This window comes from Microcaecilia unicolor, chromosome 3, assembly GCF_901765095.1.
Source record: "Microcaecilia unicolor chromosome 3, aMicUni1.1, whole genome shotgun sequence".
Lineage (NCBI taxonomy): Eukaryota > Metazoa > Chordata > Amphibia > Gymnophiona > Siphonopidae > Microcaecilia > Microcaecilia unicolor.
Genome location: NC_044033.1, coordinates 487667556 through 487684583, shown reverse-complemented (window position 1 = coordinate 487684583; position 17028 = coordinate 487667556). Strand labels below are relative to the sequence as shown.

The window sequence follows — 17028 nt, the reverse complement described above, 5'->3', positions numbered from 1 at the left end:
ACAGGGAATTGTAGGCCAAGCCTTTTTGTAAGCCATCCTGCAAAAAGTCCAGTATTGGCGAGACTGAAGCCCGCGTGGGTGTGATCGCCTATGAAACACACCACACCTCAAACTGGCGCCAGATCCGAGCATAAGCAACTGAAGTAGAACGCTTGCGGTCCTGCAAGAGAGTGGAGATGAGTTTGTTAGAAAAGCCTTTGTCTCTCAATTGCGCCCTCTCAAGAGCCAAGCTGTAAGACCAAAGCGGCAGGGATCCTCCATGGTCACTGGTTCCTGAATCAACAGGTTCCGCACCAGAGGCAAAGGAAGAGGGTCCTCCACCAGCATCCGCCGGAGGTCTGCGTACCACGGCCGCCTGGGCCAATCCGGGGCAATGAGACTCACCTCGATGTAGCTGAATTCACAGGAGGACTCGCCCTATCAAGGGCCAAGGAGGGAACACATACAGGAGGCCCGAGGGCCAGGGTTGAGCCAGAGCATCCAACCCCGCCAAGCGAGGATCTTGCCGTCTGCTGAAAAAGGACGGGACTTTGGCGTTTGCGCTTGATGCCATTAGATTCGCTTTGGGTGTTCCCCATTTGGCACAGATCTGCAGAAACCCTTTGTCTGCCAGTTCCCACTCCGCTGGGTCGATTTGATGCCTGCTTAGAAAATCAGCTTCCACGTTGCTCTGACCTGCTATATGCACTGCAGAAAGAAGCTGCAGGTGTAGCTCGCCCAGTGGCAAATCTGAGCGGCCTCCGCGGCCAGTGCCTTGCACTGAGTGCCACCCTGACGATTTACGTAGGCCACCAATGTCGTGTTGTCCGACAGAACTCTGACAGCCAGCCCCTCCAGAGTCTTGTGAAAGCTAGAAGAGCCTGGAATATCGCTCTCAGTACCAAGCGATTGATGGACCACCTCGTTTCCGCGGGCGTCCACAGACCCTGGCCATAGCTTCCCTGGCAATGTGTTCCCCAGCCGACCAGGCTGGCATCGGTTATCACCAGGCACCAAGAGGGAAGCGCCAGCGGCATTCCTTGCCGCAGCATGCTGTCGGAGAGCCACCACTCCATACTGAGCTGGGCCGCAGAGAGCAACGTTAGTCTGCGTTGATAATCATGGGACATTGGAGACCATCGTTGAAGCAGGGCAATCTGCAGAGGCCTCATGTGTGCTCTCGCCCATGGCACTACCTCCAAGGTGGCTGTCATCGACCCCAGCAGCTGGACAAAGTCCCACGCTCGTGGGCGAGGCATCCGCAGGAGCAGACGGACCTGATTCGGAAGCTTGGTTGGGGAGAAAGACAAACCCAGAAGCTGTGTCGAACCGGACCCCCAAATACTTGAGAGACTGAGAGGGGGTCAGGTGACTTTTGGGTATATTGACCACCCAGCCTTGAGTCTCCAGTACTGAGACCACTCTGGCTGTGACAAGATGACTTTCGTCTGCTGAATCCGCTCTGATGAGCCAGTCGTCGAGGTACGGGCAAACCCGGATACCCTCTCGCCTGAGAAAGGCAGCTACTACCACCATCACCTTGGAAAAGGTGCGGGGAGCTGTGGTGAGGTCAAAAGGCAAGGCCCAAAACTGGAAATGTTTTCCCAACACCGCAAACCAGAGAAACCGTTGATGCGGGGGCCAAATAGGAATGTGCAAGTAAGCTTCTTTTAGGTCCAGAGACGTGAGAAACTCTCCTGGCTGTACCGCCGCAATGACGGAGCGCAGGGTTTCCATGCGAAAATTCCGCACTCTTAGTGCCTCGTTGACTCTCCTTAAGTCGAGGATCGGTCGGAAAGACCCCGCCTTTTTGAGGCACCACAAAGTAAATGGAGTAGCGACCGCAGCCGCGTTTGGTGGGAGGCACAGGGATCACCGCTCCGAGGTGCAACAAGACTTGTAAGGTCTCCTCTACCACCGCCCGTTTGACAGCAGTGCTGCATCGGGACTCCAAAAACACGTCTCTCACCGGGGCGTCGAATTCCAATCGGTAACCTCTGATCAGGTTCAAGACCCACTGATCTAAGGTAATCTTGGTCCATTCCTCGAGAAAGAGGGAAAGACGTCCTCCTACTGCAGGAATCGAGGAATGGACCGGCGCCCCATCATTGCGGGGGCCGCCCCTGAACTCCAGGCCTTGATCCGGCCACTGCGGAACACTTGTCCGAGAGAAAGGAGTTCCTCTGCTGAAAACGGGCATGTTGAGAAAACCCAGCAGAGTGCTCCGGGCAATACCTGCGAGCTTCATGGAAGCGAGGTCTGGAAGAGGAGGGCCACACAAACACCATGGAAGAAGGTCGCAGCCTATCCTCGGGTAACCGCTGGGGCTTAGGGTCCCCCAGGTCTTTTACAATTTTCTTCAGCTCCTCTCCAAATAACAGGAGGCCCCGAAAGGGTAACCTCACCAGCCTGTGCTTAGAGGCCACGTCAGCCGCCCAATGCCGTAGCCATAGAAGGAGGCGGGCAGCAATCGCCACAGACATCTGTTTAGCCGAAGCTCTGACCAGATCATAGAGGGCATCAGCCAAAAATGACAGGCCGACTCCATCCGCGGTGCAACCTCAGCGAGGGACTCTGCACCATCCGCGGGCTGCTCCACTGCCTGTTGTAACCAAGAAAGGCAAGCCCGGGTAGCATAAGAACTGCAAATAGACACCCTTAAAGCGAGGCAAGATATTTCAAAGGACCGTTTCAGAGCGGATTCAAGCTGCCAGTCCTGCATGTCTTTCAGGGCAACCCCTCCACCTAAGGGGAGGGTGGTCTTTTTAGTCACCGCCGTGACCAATGCGTCCACTTTAGACATCCCCAAAGGGGCCAAATGCTCTTCACTCAGACGGTACAGCTGCCTCATAGCCCTGGCCACTTTCAAAGGCCCATCGGGATCAGACCACTGAGCTGAAATAAACTCTTGGATAGAGTCATGCACAGGAAAGGCTCGAGCAGGCTTTTTAGTACTCGCCATCCTAGGATTACCCGAGAAGGCACTGCCCTTGGCAGGATCATCAATCGAGAGGGCCTGCAAGGCATCAGAAATGAGCGCTGGCAGCTCATCGCGGTGGAAAATCCGAACTGCATTGGGATCATCCGGATCCAGTGGCAAACCAGCACCTTCCTCTGGCTCGTCAGACCAAGAGGCCCTGCCAGATCCCTCAGAATCCCCACAGCCCGACCACAGGGGGGGGAGGGGGTGGAAGTGCGCCACTCACTGACTGGGAATTCACCCGTCTATGTTTAGCGTCCTTCCAACGCTCGGGGGAAAGAATGGCTTCTGTAGCCAACCCCGGGCCATCATCATCCGGGGGGGAAACCAGGTAGCAATGCGTCAGGCACGTGCGGCAGTGCTCATTTCAGCATGAAGGCCTTATGCATTAACAGCACAAACTCAGGGGAGAAAAACTCACCCTGACCCTCTGTCTCCGCATTAGGAGTAACGGGAATAGGAGCTCCTCTGGTAACCTCTGCTCGAGGCGTCCCCCAACACTCAGACTCCTCTGCAACAGCGAGGGTCGAGACATGCAGTGCTTCAAAAATGGCGCCCACTGCCAGCTCCACTGAGCGGGAAGAATCATCGCTCACCATGCTTGTACTAGCTCTAGTGTCTAAAGAGCACATCTTACAGAGCCCCGCTGCTGATCTGCGCTTACCACAATGGGAGCAACATTTAACTCCCTCAGCAGCCATCGCCCCACCGGATGGAATTATATAAGAAAAATGGCAGCTTCGCACCAAAACTTACCCCATTCGGAACAGCGTCCGCGGGACCTCCCCGGAGGAGCTGGGCACCACTCTCACCTCAAAAGACTGAGTCAACCGAGCTCCAGTCAAGCTGCACGCAGGAAATAGCCTCAGAATAATTACACAGGATAAATGCGTACTCCTTTTTTTTATTTTTTTTAACGCTGTGAGGAAAGTTGGAGGCAGGCAGCAACAGAGGTACTCCGGTCGGCAGGGGGATGGGTAAGGCAGGAAAGGGCGAACCTATATGCCTTCAAAGTGGGCACCACCAGCCACAACACCCCAGCTTCAACTGGCAAAGCACAGGAGCCACCCCAGGCAAAACTTTTTCCAGGAACTGATCAAGCTACATCCACACCTGCTGGGAGATAGAGAAATACTGAAGGCAGATGGAGCTAGCCGTCCATAGAGCACTATGGTTTTTCAGTGTTCTCTATCTCCACCTGCTGGTAGGCGGATACAACCCATCAGTTAATGGATTCATCTGCTGCTGACGACAAGGAAAAATGTTAATAATACTGGTCCCAGTACAGATCCCTGCAGCACTCCACTCCATTGAGAGAAATTACCATTTAACCCTACCCTCTGTTTTCTGTCCAATAACCAATTCCTAATCCACACCAGAACCTTGCTTCCTATCCCATGACTCTAATTTTCTTAGGAGTCTCTCATGAGGAACTTTATCAAAAGCTTTCTGAAAATCTAGATACACTACATCAACTGGCTCACCTTTATCCACGCCTTCAAAGAAATGAAGCAAATTTGCGAGGCAAGACTTCCCTCAGCTGAACCCATGCTGACTCTGTCCCATTAAACCATGTTTGTCTAAGTGTTCTGTAATTTTATTCTTTAGAATAGTTTCCACTATTTTGTCCAGCACCGATGTCAGGCTTACCAGTCTATAATTTCCTGGATCACCCCTAGAACCCTTTTAAAAAAATCGGCATCACATTGGCCACCATCCAATCTTCAGGTACTATGGACAATTTTAAGGACAGGTAACATATTATTAACAGCAGATCAGCAATTTCATGCTTGAGTTCTTTGAGTACCCTTGAATGTATGCTATCCAGTCCAGGCGATTTGCTACTCTTTGTCAATTTGGCTCAGAACATCTTCCAGGTTCACTGAGATTTCTTTAAATTCTTTCGCATCATCACCCTTGAAAACCATTTCCGGTACAGACAGATCTCTTACATCTTCTTCCATAAAGACAGAAGCAAAGAACTCATTCATTTTCTCCATTATGGCCTTGTCCTCCCCGAGTGCCCCTTTTGCTCCTTCATGATCTAACAGTCCCATAGATTCCCTCACAGGCATTCTGCTTCTGATGTACCTGTAAAAGTTGTTAGTGAGTTTTAGCCTCTGCAGCAAGTTTCTCTTCATATTCTCTTTTAGCCTTCTTTAATGTTTTGCATCTGATTTCCCAGTGCTTATGTTGCTTCTTATTTTCTTCAATTGTGTCCTTTTACCATTCTTTGAAGGACAATCTTTTGGCTGTAATAGCCTCTTTTACTTCACCTTTTAACTACACTGGCAGTTTCTCTTCTTTCCACCTTTGCAAATACATGGAATGCATCTGGACTGGGCTTCCAAGATGGCATTCTGGAATAACATCCACGCCTGTGACTATATTCCATGCCGACACGCACCTTGCCCCCGCGGGACTGAGCTTTGTGGTTGCTGTGGACTGTTTTTTTTTTCCTGTTTCTCAGACATCTTCCAGGTTCCATTCCGGTCCTGATGTTCCAGCACTCCAGACTTGCCCTGAGGTTTCTGCTGCCAAGCCTCTCTGTGACCTCATCTGTAATTGCCTTTATGAAGCACCTGGAAACTCAGGCTTTGCCTTTGCAACAGAGGTCTTCAGAGGTACTTTCTTCTGTGATTGCTTGTTGCTGTTCTAGCTCTGCTAGTTTTTTGTTTTTTTTACATTTGTACCCCACACTTTCCCACTCATGGCAGGCTCAATGCGGCTTACATGGGGCAATGGAGGGTTAAGTGACTTGCCCAGAGTCACAAGGAGCTGCCTGTGCTTGAAGTGGGAATTGAACTCAGTTCCTCAGTTCCCCAGGACCAAAGTCCACCACCCTAACCACTAGGCCACTCCTCCACTGGTTCTTGTTCTGTGTGTCTTTAAGCTTCAGTTCCTTGCTGTTTGTATCTAGCTTCAGTTCCTTACTGTTTGGTTCTGCCTTGCTTGACTTTAGTTTTAGTTCCTTACTGTTTGGTTCTGCCTGGCTTGTTTGTAGTCTAACTTCCTTATTGTTGGTTCTGCCCTGCGTGTTCTCAGCTTCTGTTCCTTTTGTGTACCTCTGCCCTGTCCTCAGCTTTAGTTCCCACCTGCCTGCTGCACCCTGCTTGTCCCTAGCTTCTGCCCCACCTTGCTTGAGTCTGCCTAGTTTGCCAGTCCAGCCAAGCCAAGTCTGTTCCTGTCCAACCAAGCCAAGTTCATTCCAGCTTTTGGTTCCAGTCCAGCCAAGCCAAGTCCGTTCCACCTTTTGGTTCCAGTCTAGCCTGTTGGTGTTTTTCCGCGCTTCCCTGTTGGGTGGTCTTCCTGCTGTTGCCGGTCTCTGGCAGCAGGCCAAGGGCTCACTACTCCGGATCACTTGCAGCGACATGACAACGCCTGATTTAGTGTCATAACCTTTGCAGCCGATCCTTTTAGTTTCTTTTCAACCATTTTCCTAATTTTATTATAGTCGCCCTTTTGAAAATTAAATGCAGCTACAGTAGATTTCTTTTGCAGGTTCATCGCAGATAGTAGCTCAAACTTGATAATGTTATGATCACTGTTTCTCAGAGGGACCCCACACCGCCACCTCTCGCACTATGCCCTGCACGCCACCAAGGACCAGATCCAAATGGCTCCCCCTCTCGTCGGTTCCTGGACCAGCTGCTCCAAGAAGCAGTCGTTTATTACATCTAGAAATTTTATCTCCCTGGCACTCCCTGATGTAAGAGGAAAGGGAATGGGAATAATATACCGCCTTTCTGTGGTTTTTCCACTACATTCAAAGTGGTTTACATTATTATATACAGGTACATATTTGTACCTGGTACAATGGAGGGTTAAGTGACTTGCCCAGAGTCACAAGGAGCTGCAGTGGGAATCGAACCCAGTTCCCCAGGATCAGAGTCCACTGCATTAACCACTAGGCTACTCCCTCCACTTCCATGTAACATTTATCCAGTCAATATCGGGGTAATTGAATCACCCATTATTATAGCATTGCCCAACTTGCCAGTTTTCCTAATCTCTGTAACTACTACTACTACTACTACTATTTAGCATTTCTATAGCGCTACAAGGCATACGCAGCGCTGTACAAACATAGAAGAAAGACAGTCCCTGCTCAAAGAGCTTACAATCTAATAGACAAAAAATAAATAAAGTAAGCAAATCAAATCAATTAATGTGAACGGGAAGGAAGAGAGGAGGGTAGGTGGAGGCGAGTGGTTACAAGTGGTTACTAGTCAAAAGCAATGTTAAAGAGGTGGGTTTTCAGTCTAGATTTAAAGGTGGCCAAGGATGGGGCAAGACGTAGGGGCTCAGGAAGTTTATTCCAGGCGTAGGGTGCAGAGAGACAGAAGGCGCGAAGTCTGGAGTTGGCAGTAGTGGAGAAGGGAACAGATAAGAAGGATTTATCCATGGAGCGGAGTGCACGGGAAGGGGTGTAGGGAAGGACGAGTGTGGAGAGATACTGGGGAGCAGCAGAGTGATACATTTATAAGTTAGTAGAAGAAGTTTGAACAGGATGCGAAAACGGATAGGGAGCCAGTGAAGGGTCTTGAGGAGAGGGGTAGTATGAGTAAAGCGACCCTGGCGGAAGATGAGACGGGCAGCAGAGTTTTGAACCGACTGGAAAGGGGAGAGGTGACTAAGTGGGAGGCCAGCAAGAAGCAGATTGCAGTAGTCTAAACGAGAGGTGACAAGGGTGTGGATGAGGGTTTTGGTAGAGTGCTCGGAAAGAAAGGGGCGGATTTTACGGATGTTGTAAAGAAAGAAACGACAGGTCTTGGCGGTCTGCTGGATATGAGCAGAGAAGGAGAGAGAAGAGTCAAAGATGACCCCAAGGTTTCGAGCTGAGGAGACAGGGAGAATGAGAGAGCCATCAACAGAAATAGAAAACGGGGGGGAGCGGGGAGGTGTAAACATTTCCTCATCCGTCTGTTCGTTCTGTCCCAGAGGACGGTAGTACAGACCTACAACAATACTCCTTACTTTCACATGTAGAATTTCTATCCATAATGATTCCATGCTGCTATGTGTGTCATGTGGAATGTTTATTTGACTCAATTCCCTCTAACATATATTGCAAACCCCTCTCCAATTTCATCCTGTCATTGCGATGCAATTTGTACCCTGCTAACAAAGTGTCCTCTTTCCACCAAGTCTCTGAGATGCCTACTATATCTACCTCATCATTTAGTACTATATATTCTAACTCTCCCATCTTATTTTTTTGGCTTCCAGCATTTGTATACAGACACTTCAAATTGTGTTTTTTCCCTTTGATCTACAAGCTGCTTAGAAGTCGAAGGGGATAATGTGCATCCTTTATCCTGCTCACTCATTAAGCACACCTGGCTTATTTTAAGCATTGTTGAAACCTTTCTACTGGGATTCCCTAAATGTGGTCTTTCAATAGTATCCTTCAAGGATACTCCACACCGAAACATGCGCCCCTGGGCGACTGTCGGCTTTCCCCCCCCCCCCCCATTCTAGTTTAAAAGTTGTTCTCTCTCCTTTTTAAAAGTTAGTGCCAGCAGCCTGGTTCCATTCCAGTTAAGTTGGAGCCCATCCTTTCGGAACAGTCTCCACCTTTCCCAGAATGTCGCCCAGTTCCAAACAAATCTAAATCCCTCATCCCTGCACCATTGTCTCAACTACGCGTTAAGACTTTGGAGCTCTGCCTGTCTTTTGGGTCCTGTGTGTAGAACAGGGAGCATCTCTGAAAATGCGACCCTGGAGGATCTGGACTTCAGCTTTCTACCTAAGAGCCTAAATTTGGCTTCTAGAACCTCCCTCCCACATTTTCCTATGTCATTGGTACCCATATGTACCAAGACAGCTGGCTCCTCCCTAGCACTATCTAAGATCCTCTCTTGGTGACACGTGAGGTCTGCCACCTTTGCACCATGCAGGGAAGTCACCAGGCGATCCTCACGTCCACCAGCCACCCAGCTATCTATAAGCCGAATGATCGAATCACCAACTACAACAGCTGTCCTAACCCTTCCTTCCTGGGCAAAACATCTTGGAGACATATCCTTGGTGTGAGAGGATAGTACATCCCCTGGTGGGCAGGTCCTGGCTACAGGAGTACTTCCTACTTCACCAGAGTGATAAGGCAGCACAGGGGCTACCAGACTGGAGGTGGGACTTCTGTACAACATTCCTGTAGGTCTCCTCTATGTACCTCTCTGTCTCCCTCAGCTCCATCAAGTCTGCTACTCTAGCCTCAAGAGAACGAACCTGTTCTCTGAGAGCTAGCAGCTCTTTGCATCGGGCACACACATATAATCACTCACCAACTGCAAGATAATCATACATGTGACACTCAATGCAAAGACTGGATAGCACCCCTCTTGCTGCTGGACTGCTGACTCCATCTTAGTATGTTTGAGTTTTTCAATAAATTTAAAACTTGATAAGGGTATAAGCCTAATATAAAAATGTCTTTCATTTGTATGGTATATTATGTGATTTATTTAGTGTTTTCTTCTTAGAAGGTAATGAAATGTATTTAAAACTCTGTAAGAGCACTCCTTGCTTGTTATCCTAAGTACAATAACTGACTATAAATGAAGAGTTGTGCTAAGGGTGGGCGGGATGAAGACTAAACTATGTCCTGCAGTGCCTGCTAGAAGCTATCTGTTAATGATGTGGTACAAAGTTCAAGTTTTAAAACTAGGGGGAAAGAGTATGGAGATTAGTTGATAAAGTTTGCTTTTCTTTATTTTTATTCTGCCTATTACTAACCTACAATTCCTCCTTTAAACCCCAATCTTTAAGTTCACAAGGGGCCCTGCCTTCAACATGCTCTCCAGTTATTCTTCCCAAAGCCTGAAGAAAGAAATCTAAGACAAGAACCAGAAAAAGAACCCCTCCTCAAACAAAGAGGGATGATCTATCCTCCATGTCCTGCTTATCAACAGCCAAGGAGTAAAAACATACAGAAGGCAATGTTTCAGTAATGACAAAATGAATAAATCAACATCTAGACCTCAGACTTGCTTTCAATGGCTGAAGAATCTTTTGTACTGTAGCTATAACTTCTCTATATGAGGTCCATGAAAGGAACTTCCCAGAGCTCCACAATCTTCCAAAAGGTTGCCAGACCCAGCTCCCATTCCTCGAGAGCCAGTAAACTCTGGCTTCAGAAATCAGCCTGAATATCTGCTCTTGCTATATGGGATGAAGATATCAATATAAAATTCAGCTCTATCCAATAAAGCCATGAGAGCCGGACTGCTGAACAACTAAAATGCTAAAATTTCCACCCTGCTTTGTTGATGTATATATCAAGGCAGCGTCACTAAGACAGCACCTACACCACCATACCCTTGCCCAGAGAGAAAAATCAAAGCAGAGTTAAACTGAGGGGCCAAGTCTCAAGCCTGTTTATGGACCTATCCACCTCCCTGGGAAAATAAAGACAACCACTTGCCTCAGGCAAAGGGCTCCCTAGCTTTGTAGACTGGCATCAGAAATGATCAACAACTCCAGAGGGTCCATGCTGGTTAAATGAGGTGGCATTGCCATCTTCTGGAGATTTTTGGTAACTTACTATATAGGGTCTCATTTTCAAAGCATTTAAAGCCAGAAAGATGTTTGGGTGCATAACAGGGATGACCAGGAGGAAAAAAAAAAAAGAGATGATTGTGCCCTTGTATAAGTCTCTGGAGAGGCCCCATTTAGAGTACTGCGTGCAATTCTGGAGACCACACCTATGGAAAGATATAAACAGGTGGAGTTAGTCCAGAGGGCGCTACAAAATTAGTAAGCGGTCTCTGTAGTAAAACATATAGGGACAGGCTTAGGAACCTCAACATGTATATGCTAGAAGAGAGGCGAGAGAAAGGGGATATGATAGAAACATTTAAATATCTCAATGGCGTCAATATACAGGATGCTAGCCTTTTTCAAATGAAGGAAAACTCTGGAATGAGAGGTCATACGATGAAGCTAAGAGGAAATAGACTTAGGAGGAATCTAAGAAAATACTCTTTCACCGAATGGTGGATGCATGGAATGGCCTCAAAGTGGAGGCTGTGGAGACAAGGACTGTCAGAATTTAAGAAAGCATGGGACAGGCATGTGGGATCCCTTAGGAAAGGAAGAGTTAGTGGTTACTGAGGATGGGCAGACTGGATGGGCCACTTGGCCCTTATCTGCCGTCATGTTTCTATAGCAACCTACGGAACTCTGTAAGTCTATGTAACTTTATAAGTCTAAGTGCTTTGAAAATATGCCTGTGTATATATGGTGATGTTACTGCATAGCTGTGTCCTCTGCCTCCATCTTCTGGCAAGGTGATATAAATCCAAGTCTATGGGCTGATCTAACACCTCCTCATCCTTGTTTTTCACAAGTGTAATCCAGAATTTTTACCTACGATGATTTATCTAGATTAGAACCTTGTATGTACTATTGCTAGCAGCAGCAGGAAGAAGATAGTTAGCCCTATCCAGCTTGCATCTCCATAATTTTTTTTCTAAAATAAACTTTTAATATGCATAATGCAGTGTGCAACTTTAACAAAATCACTCCTGGAAAAACTAAAAATATGAATATGTTAAAGCCTATTAGGCTTTAAATATTTTGGGACTCGGTCACAATTATCGCAGAGCTTTTCTTTGATAACCATTACCCAGATGATTATATACAGGACCAAACATTTAGGAATATCCTATATTTAGCATGAAAAATCTGCAATTAAAATAACTATTCAATATTTACCTTGTGAAAGCTCAAACTGAGCAAGAGCAATATGAACAAAAGCAAACTTCTTGCAGTTTAGTCTAGCAAGCTGAAACTGGTCACGGGCATCCTCAGGGTCTAGAAGCCTGTAAGAAATATCTCAAGTAAATCTAAAGTCTTAGAACTCAATAGGTGTACAGCAGCAATACAATTTATCCATAGCAGACCTTTCATTTAAGTGGTTTTCTGACAAAGTACTACTGCAAGACTTCTAAACATATATTTGAGAAAAAGACATACACATTTAGGCCTGATAGTCAAAGGATTTATATGCCTAACTTTGAGAGTACTGCTTATAAATTGGCCTCTCTGAACATTTGCTAGTGCTAAGTGCATATATAACTTTTTCTCAGAATTTCATTAAACTTTTAAATTTAGGAGCATAAAAGGTAAATGGAAACAGGGGCAGATTTAGGGCAGGGAAAAGAAGTTATGAGATTAGTACTGATTTTCAGTACTAGCTTTATTAAATTAGGTTTATAAATCTAGGAAAATGAATAGAAGGCCTAATTTACAAGCGTAACTTAAGCTCCTCAATTAAGATGAGCTTTCAGTTGAAAAGTTATGCTTCTAAATTTGGATGAAAACAAGTCACTTAGGAACATAAATTTAGAATTTCAGCATTATCTAAATATTGGGCTCACTGAGATTTAATGAACTACCTAACATAGAAGAAAAACACTGACTCATTAAGAAACAATAAAACCATCTCACAGAATTAATTATAAAAAGGTATAACAAGGTCTTTAAAACTTTGACGATAGTACAGCTATGTATAAGAAAATAATAGTGGAATTTTAGGTAACATATCTGTTTTATTTTTTTGTTTTGGTCATTTATTCTTAACTATTATTTTAAGATATACAGGTTAAGTTTTTACTGCCTCCCCCCCAAATCAGAACAATACAACAAATTGAATAATAATAATAATCACAATACAAACTCCACAATGAATTGTATGGCGAGTCCTGAAGTACATAATCAACCACTAAAATAACTTATCTTGATTCTATGAATATGCATGAGAGAAATTTGCATGCCTATCTCCCTTATAGGGTAATCTCTCTCATGCATATTCATATTCATAATAGATATCCTGAAAACCTAACTAGCTAGTGGTTCCCAGGACAGGTATGAGAACCACTTTGCTAAACCAATCTAAGCATACAAATAGGCAGCAGATGAATTAGTACAGGGAGGAGGCAGTCCAGAGAAGCCGCAGAGCCTGAACACCAGAATGAAAGAGATTCAAGTGATGCATGCCTACCGACGGGCCTCACATGGACCCCAACCACGCCGAGAATCTGAACATCGGTACCCCTGAAATCAATTAACAGCGGACACACACTACAGTCACAAAATGCGATCTTTCAGAGGCTGTGACATAATCCAGTGAGTGAACTGCGGATGGAGCAACTCCCATGTGGCATGCGATGAATTACTGACATGGTACGGCCAGGGTAATGGAGGCCAATGGAAGAGAATCGACTCCCACAATACGCTGCAACCGTAAGAGGTATTCCACCACACGCTAAAATTGCCTACAAGGTTCCAACCAGAAACTGCGGTGTCCTGCAGACTCAACAACATATTACTTATGATGCCACCCAGACCTGCAGAGTGAGGGCTCCTACCAAAGACAGAAATCACCATCAGGGCCCATTCAGATTTTATGGTGACCACCAGCACAGTGTGACAATGGCTTCGGAACCTCAAATGAGGGGAAGACTTTACAACAGTATGAATCCAGCACGGCTAAGGGTCTTGCTTGACTCCTCCCTCACTTTTTCCTCCTATATCAACCAACTATGAAAGAAAACTCGTTCAAATGTTAGTCTTACCACACCTGGATTACCGTAATGTCTCATTTCTTGGAATTTATTTATTTACATAAGTACATAAGTACATAAGTAGTGCCATACTGGGAAAGACCAAAGGTCCATCTAGCCCAGCATCCTGTCACCGACAGTGGCCAATCCAGGTCAAGGGCACCTGGCACGCTCCCCAAACGTAAAAACATTCCAGACAAGTTATACCTAAAAATGCGGAATTTTTCCAAGTCCATTTAATAGCGGTCTATGGACTTGTCCTTTAGGAATCTATCTAACCCCTTTTTAAACTCCGTCAAGCTAACCGCCCGTACCACGTTCTCCGGCAACGAATTCCAGAGTCTAATTACACGTTGGGTGAAGAAAAATTTTCTCCGATTCGTTTTAAATTTACCACACTGTAGCTTCAACTCATGCCCTCTAGTCCTATTATTTTTGGATAGCGTGAACAGTCGCTTCACATCCACCCGATCCATTCCACTCATTATTTTATACACTTCTATCATATCTCCCCTCAGCCGTCTCTTCTCCAAGCTGAAAAGCCCTAGCCTTCTCAGCCTCTCTTCATAGGAAAGTCGTCCCATCCCCACTATCATTTTCGTCGCCCTTCGCTGTACCTTTTCCAATTCTACTATATCTTTTTTGAGATACGGAGACCAGTACTGAACACAATACTCCAGGTGCGGTCGCACCATGGAGCGATACAACGGCATTATAACATCCGCACACCTGGACTCCATACCCTTCCTAATAACACCCAACATTCTATTTGCTTTCCTAGCCGCAGCAGCACACTGAGCAGAAGGTTTCAGCGTATCATCGACGACGACACCCAGATCCCTTTCTTGATCCGTAACTCCTAACGCGGAACCTTGCAAGACGTAGCTATAATTCGGGTTCCTCTTACCCACATGCATCACTTTGCACTTGTCAACATTGAACTTCATCTGCCACTTGCACGCCCATTCTCCCAGTCTCGCAAGGTCCTCCTGTAATCGTTCACATTCCTCCTGCGACTTGACGACCCTGAATAATTTTGTGTCATCGGCGAATTTAATTACCTCACTAGTTATTCCCATCTCTAGGTCATTTATAAATACATTAAAAAGCAACGGACCCAGCACAGACCCCTGCGGGACCCCACTAACTACCCTCCTCCACTGAGAATACTGGCCACGCAATCCTACTCTCTGCTTCCTATCTTTCAACCAGTTCTTAATCCATAATAATACCCTACCTCCGATTCCATGACTCTGCAATTTCTTCAGGAGTCTTTCGTGCGGCACTTTGTCAAACGCCTTCTGAAAATCCAGATATACAATATCAACCGGCTCCCCATTGTCCACATGTTTGCTTACCCCCTCAAAAAAATGCATTAGATTGGTGAGGCAAGACTTCCCTTCACTAAATCCGTGCTGACTTTGTCTCATCAGTCCATGTTTTTGTATATGCTCTGCAATTTTATTCTTAATAATAGCCTCCACCATCTTGCCCGGCACCGACGTCAGACTCACCGGTCTATAATTTCCCGGATCTCCTCTGGAACCCTTCTTAAAAATCGGAGTAACATTGGCTACCCTCCAGTCTTCCGGTACTACACTCGATTTTAGGGACAGATTGCATATTTCTAACAGTAGCTCCGCAAGTTCATTTTTTAGTTCTATTAATACTCTGGGATGAATACCATCAGGTCCCGGTGATTTACTACTCTTCAGCTTGCTGAACTGACCCATTACATCCTCCAAGGTTACAGAGAATTCGTTTAGTTTCTCTGACTCCCCCGCTTCAAATATTCTTTCCGGCACCGGTGTCCCCCCCAAATCCTCCTCGGTGAAGACCGAAGCAAAGAATTCATTTAATTTCTCCGCTACGGCTTTGTCCTCCTTGATCGCCCCTTTAACACCATTTTCGTCCAGCGGCCCAACCGACTCTTTGGCCGGTTTCCTGCTTTTAATGTATCTAAAAAAATTTTTACTATGTATTTTTGCTTCCAACGCTAATTTCTTCTCAAAGTCCTTTTTTGCCCTCCTTATCTCCGCTTTGCATTTGGCTTGGCATTCCTTATGATCTATCCTGTTACTTTCAGTTGGTTCTCTTCTCCACTTTCTGAAGGATTGTTTTTTGGCTCTAATGATTTCTTTTATCTTACTGTTTAGCCACGCCGGCTGACGTTTAGTCTTTTTTCCCTTTTTTCTAATACGTGGAATATATTTGTCCTGAACCTCCAGGATGGTGTTTTTAAACAGCATCCACGCCTGATGCAAGTTTTTTACTCTGCGAGCTGCTCCTTTCAGTCTTTTTTTCACCATTTTTCTCATTTTGTCGTAATCACCTTTTCTATAGTTAAACGCTAGCGTACTTGATTTCCTAGTTTCACTTCCTTCAATGCCAATATCAAAACCGATCATATTATGATCAAGCGGTTATCAAGCAGCCCTCGTATCGTTACCCCCTGCACTAGATCATGAGCACCACTAAGGACTAAGTCTAGTATTTTTCCTTCTCTTGTCGGCTCCTGAACTAGCTGTTCCATGAAGCTGTCCTTGATTTCATCAAGAAATCTTATGTCCCTTGCGTGTACAGATGTTACATTAACCCAGTCTATATGCGGGTAATTGAAATCCCCCATTATTATTGTGTTGCCCAGTTTGTTTGCGTCCCTGATTTCCTTTAACATTTCCGCATCCGTCTGTTCGTCCTGGCCAGGCGGACGGTAGTACACTCCTATCACTATCCTTTTCCCCTTTGCACATGGAATTTCAATCCACAGTGATTCCAAGGAGTGTTTTGTTTCCTGCAGAATTTTCAATCTATTTGATTCAAGGCTCTCGTTAATATACAATGCTACCCCTCCACCAATCCGATTCACCCTATCACTACGATATAATTTGTACCCCGGTATGACAGTGTCCCACTGGTTATCCTCCTTCCACCAGGTCTCAGAGATGCCTATTATATCTAATTTTTCATTTAGTGCAATATATTCCAACTCCCCCATCTTATTTCTTAGGCTCCTGGCATTCGCATATAGACATTTCAAACTATGTTTGTTGTTCCTAAGTACATCATGCTTAGTACTTGACAGTATTAATTGGCAATCTTTTGTCTGACTTTTATTATTATTTAAAGATACCCGATCTACTACAATCTCTTTTGCAACCTCACTATCAGGATACTCTATCTTCCCTGTTATGGTGATATCTTTGAAAGATACCTTATCCCGAACCATGCTCTTTTGAGCGACTGTCGGCCTTCCCCCCATTTCTAGTTTAAAAGCTGCTCTATCTCCTTCTTAAACGCCGATGCCAGCAGCCTGGTCCCACTCTGGTTAAGATGGAGCCCATCCTTTCGGAATAGGCTCCCCCTTCCCCAGAATGTTGCCCAGTTCCTAACAAATCTAAAGCCCTCCTCCCTGCACCATCGTCTCATCCACGCATTGAGACTCTGGAGCTCTGCCTGTCTCTTGGGCCCTGCGCGTGGCACAGGTAGCATTTCAGAAAA

At 45.9% G+C, this 17028-nt stretch overlaps 1 protein-coding gene across 1 annotated transcript in view; it reads right to left on the bottom strand.

Annotated features, from left to right (window-relative positions):
* The window catches only part of TTK (TTK protein kinase), a 171754-nt gene that overhangs the window by 115347 nt on the left and 39379 nt on the right, over positions 1-17028 (bottom strand). The window contains exon 4 of the mRNA XM_030199069.1: positions 11678-11784. Within this exon, the coding sequence (XP_030054929.1) occupies positions 11678-11784 (107 nt within the window). The remainder of the gene's footprint in view (positions 1-11677; positions 11785-17028) is intronic.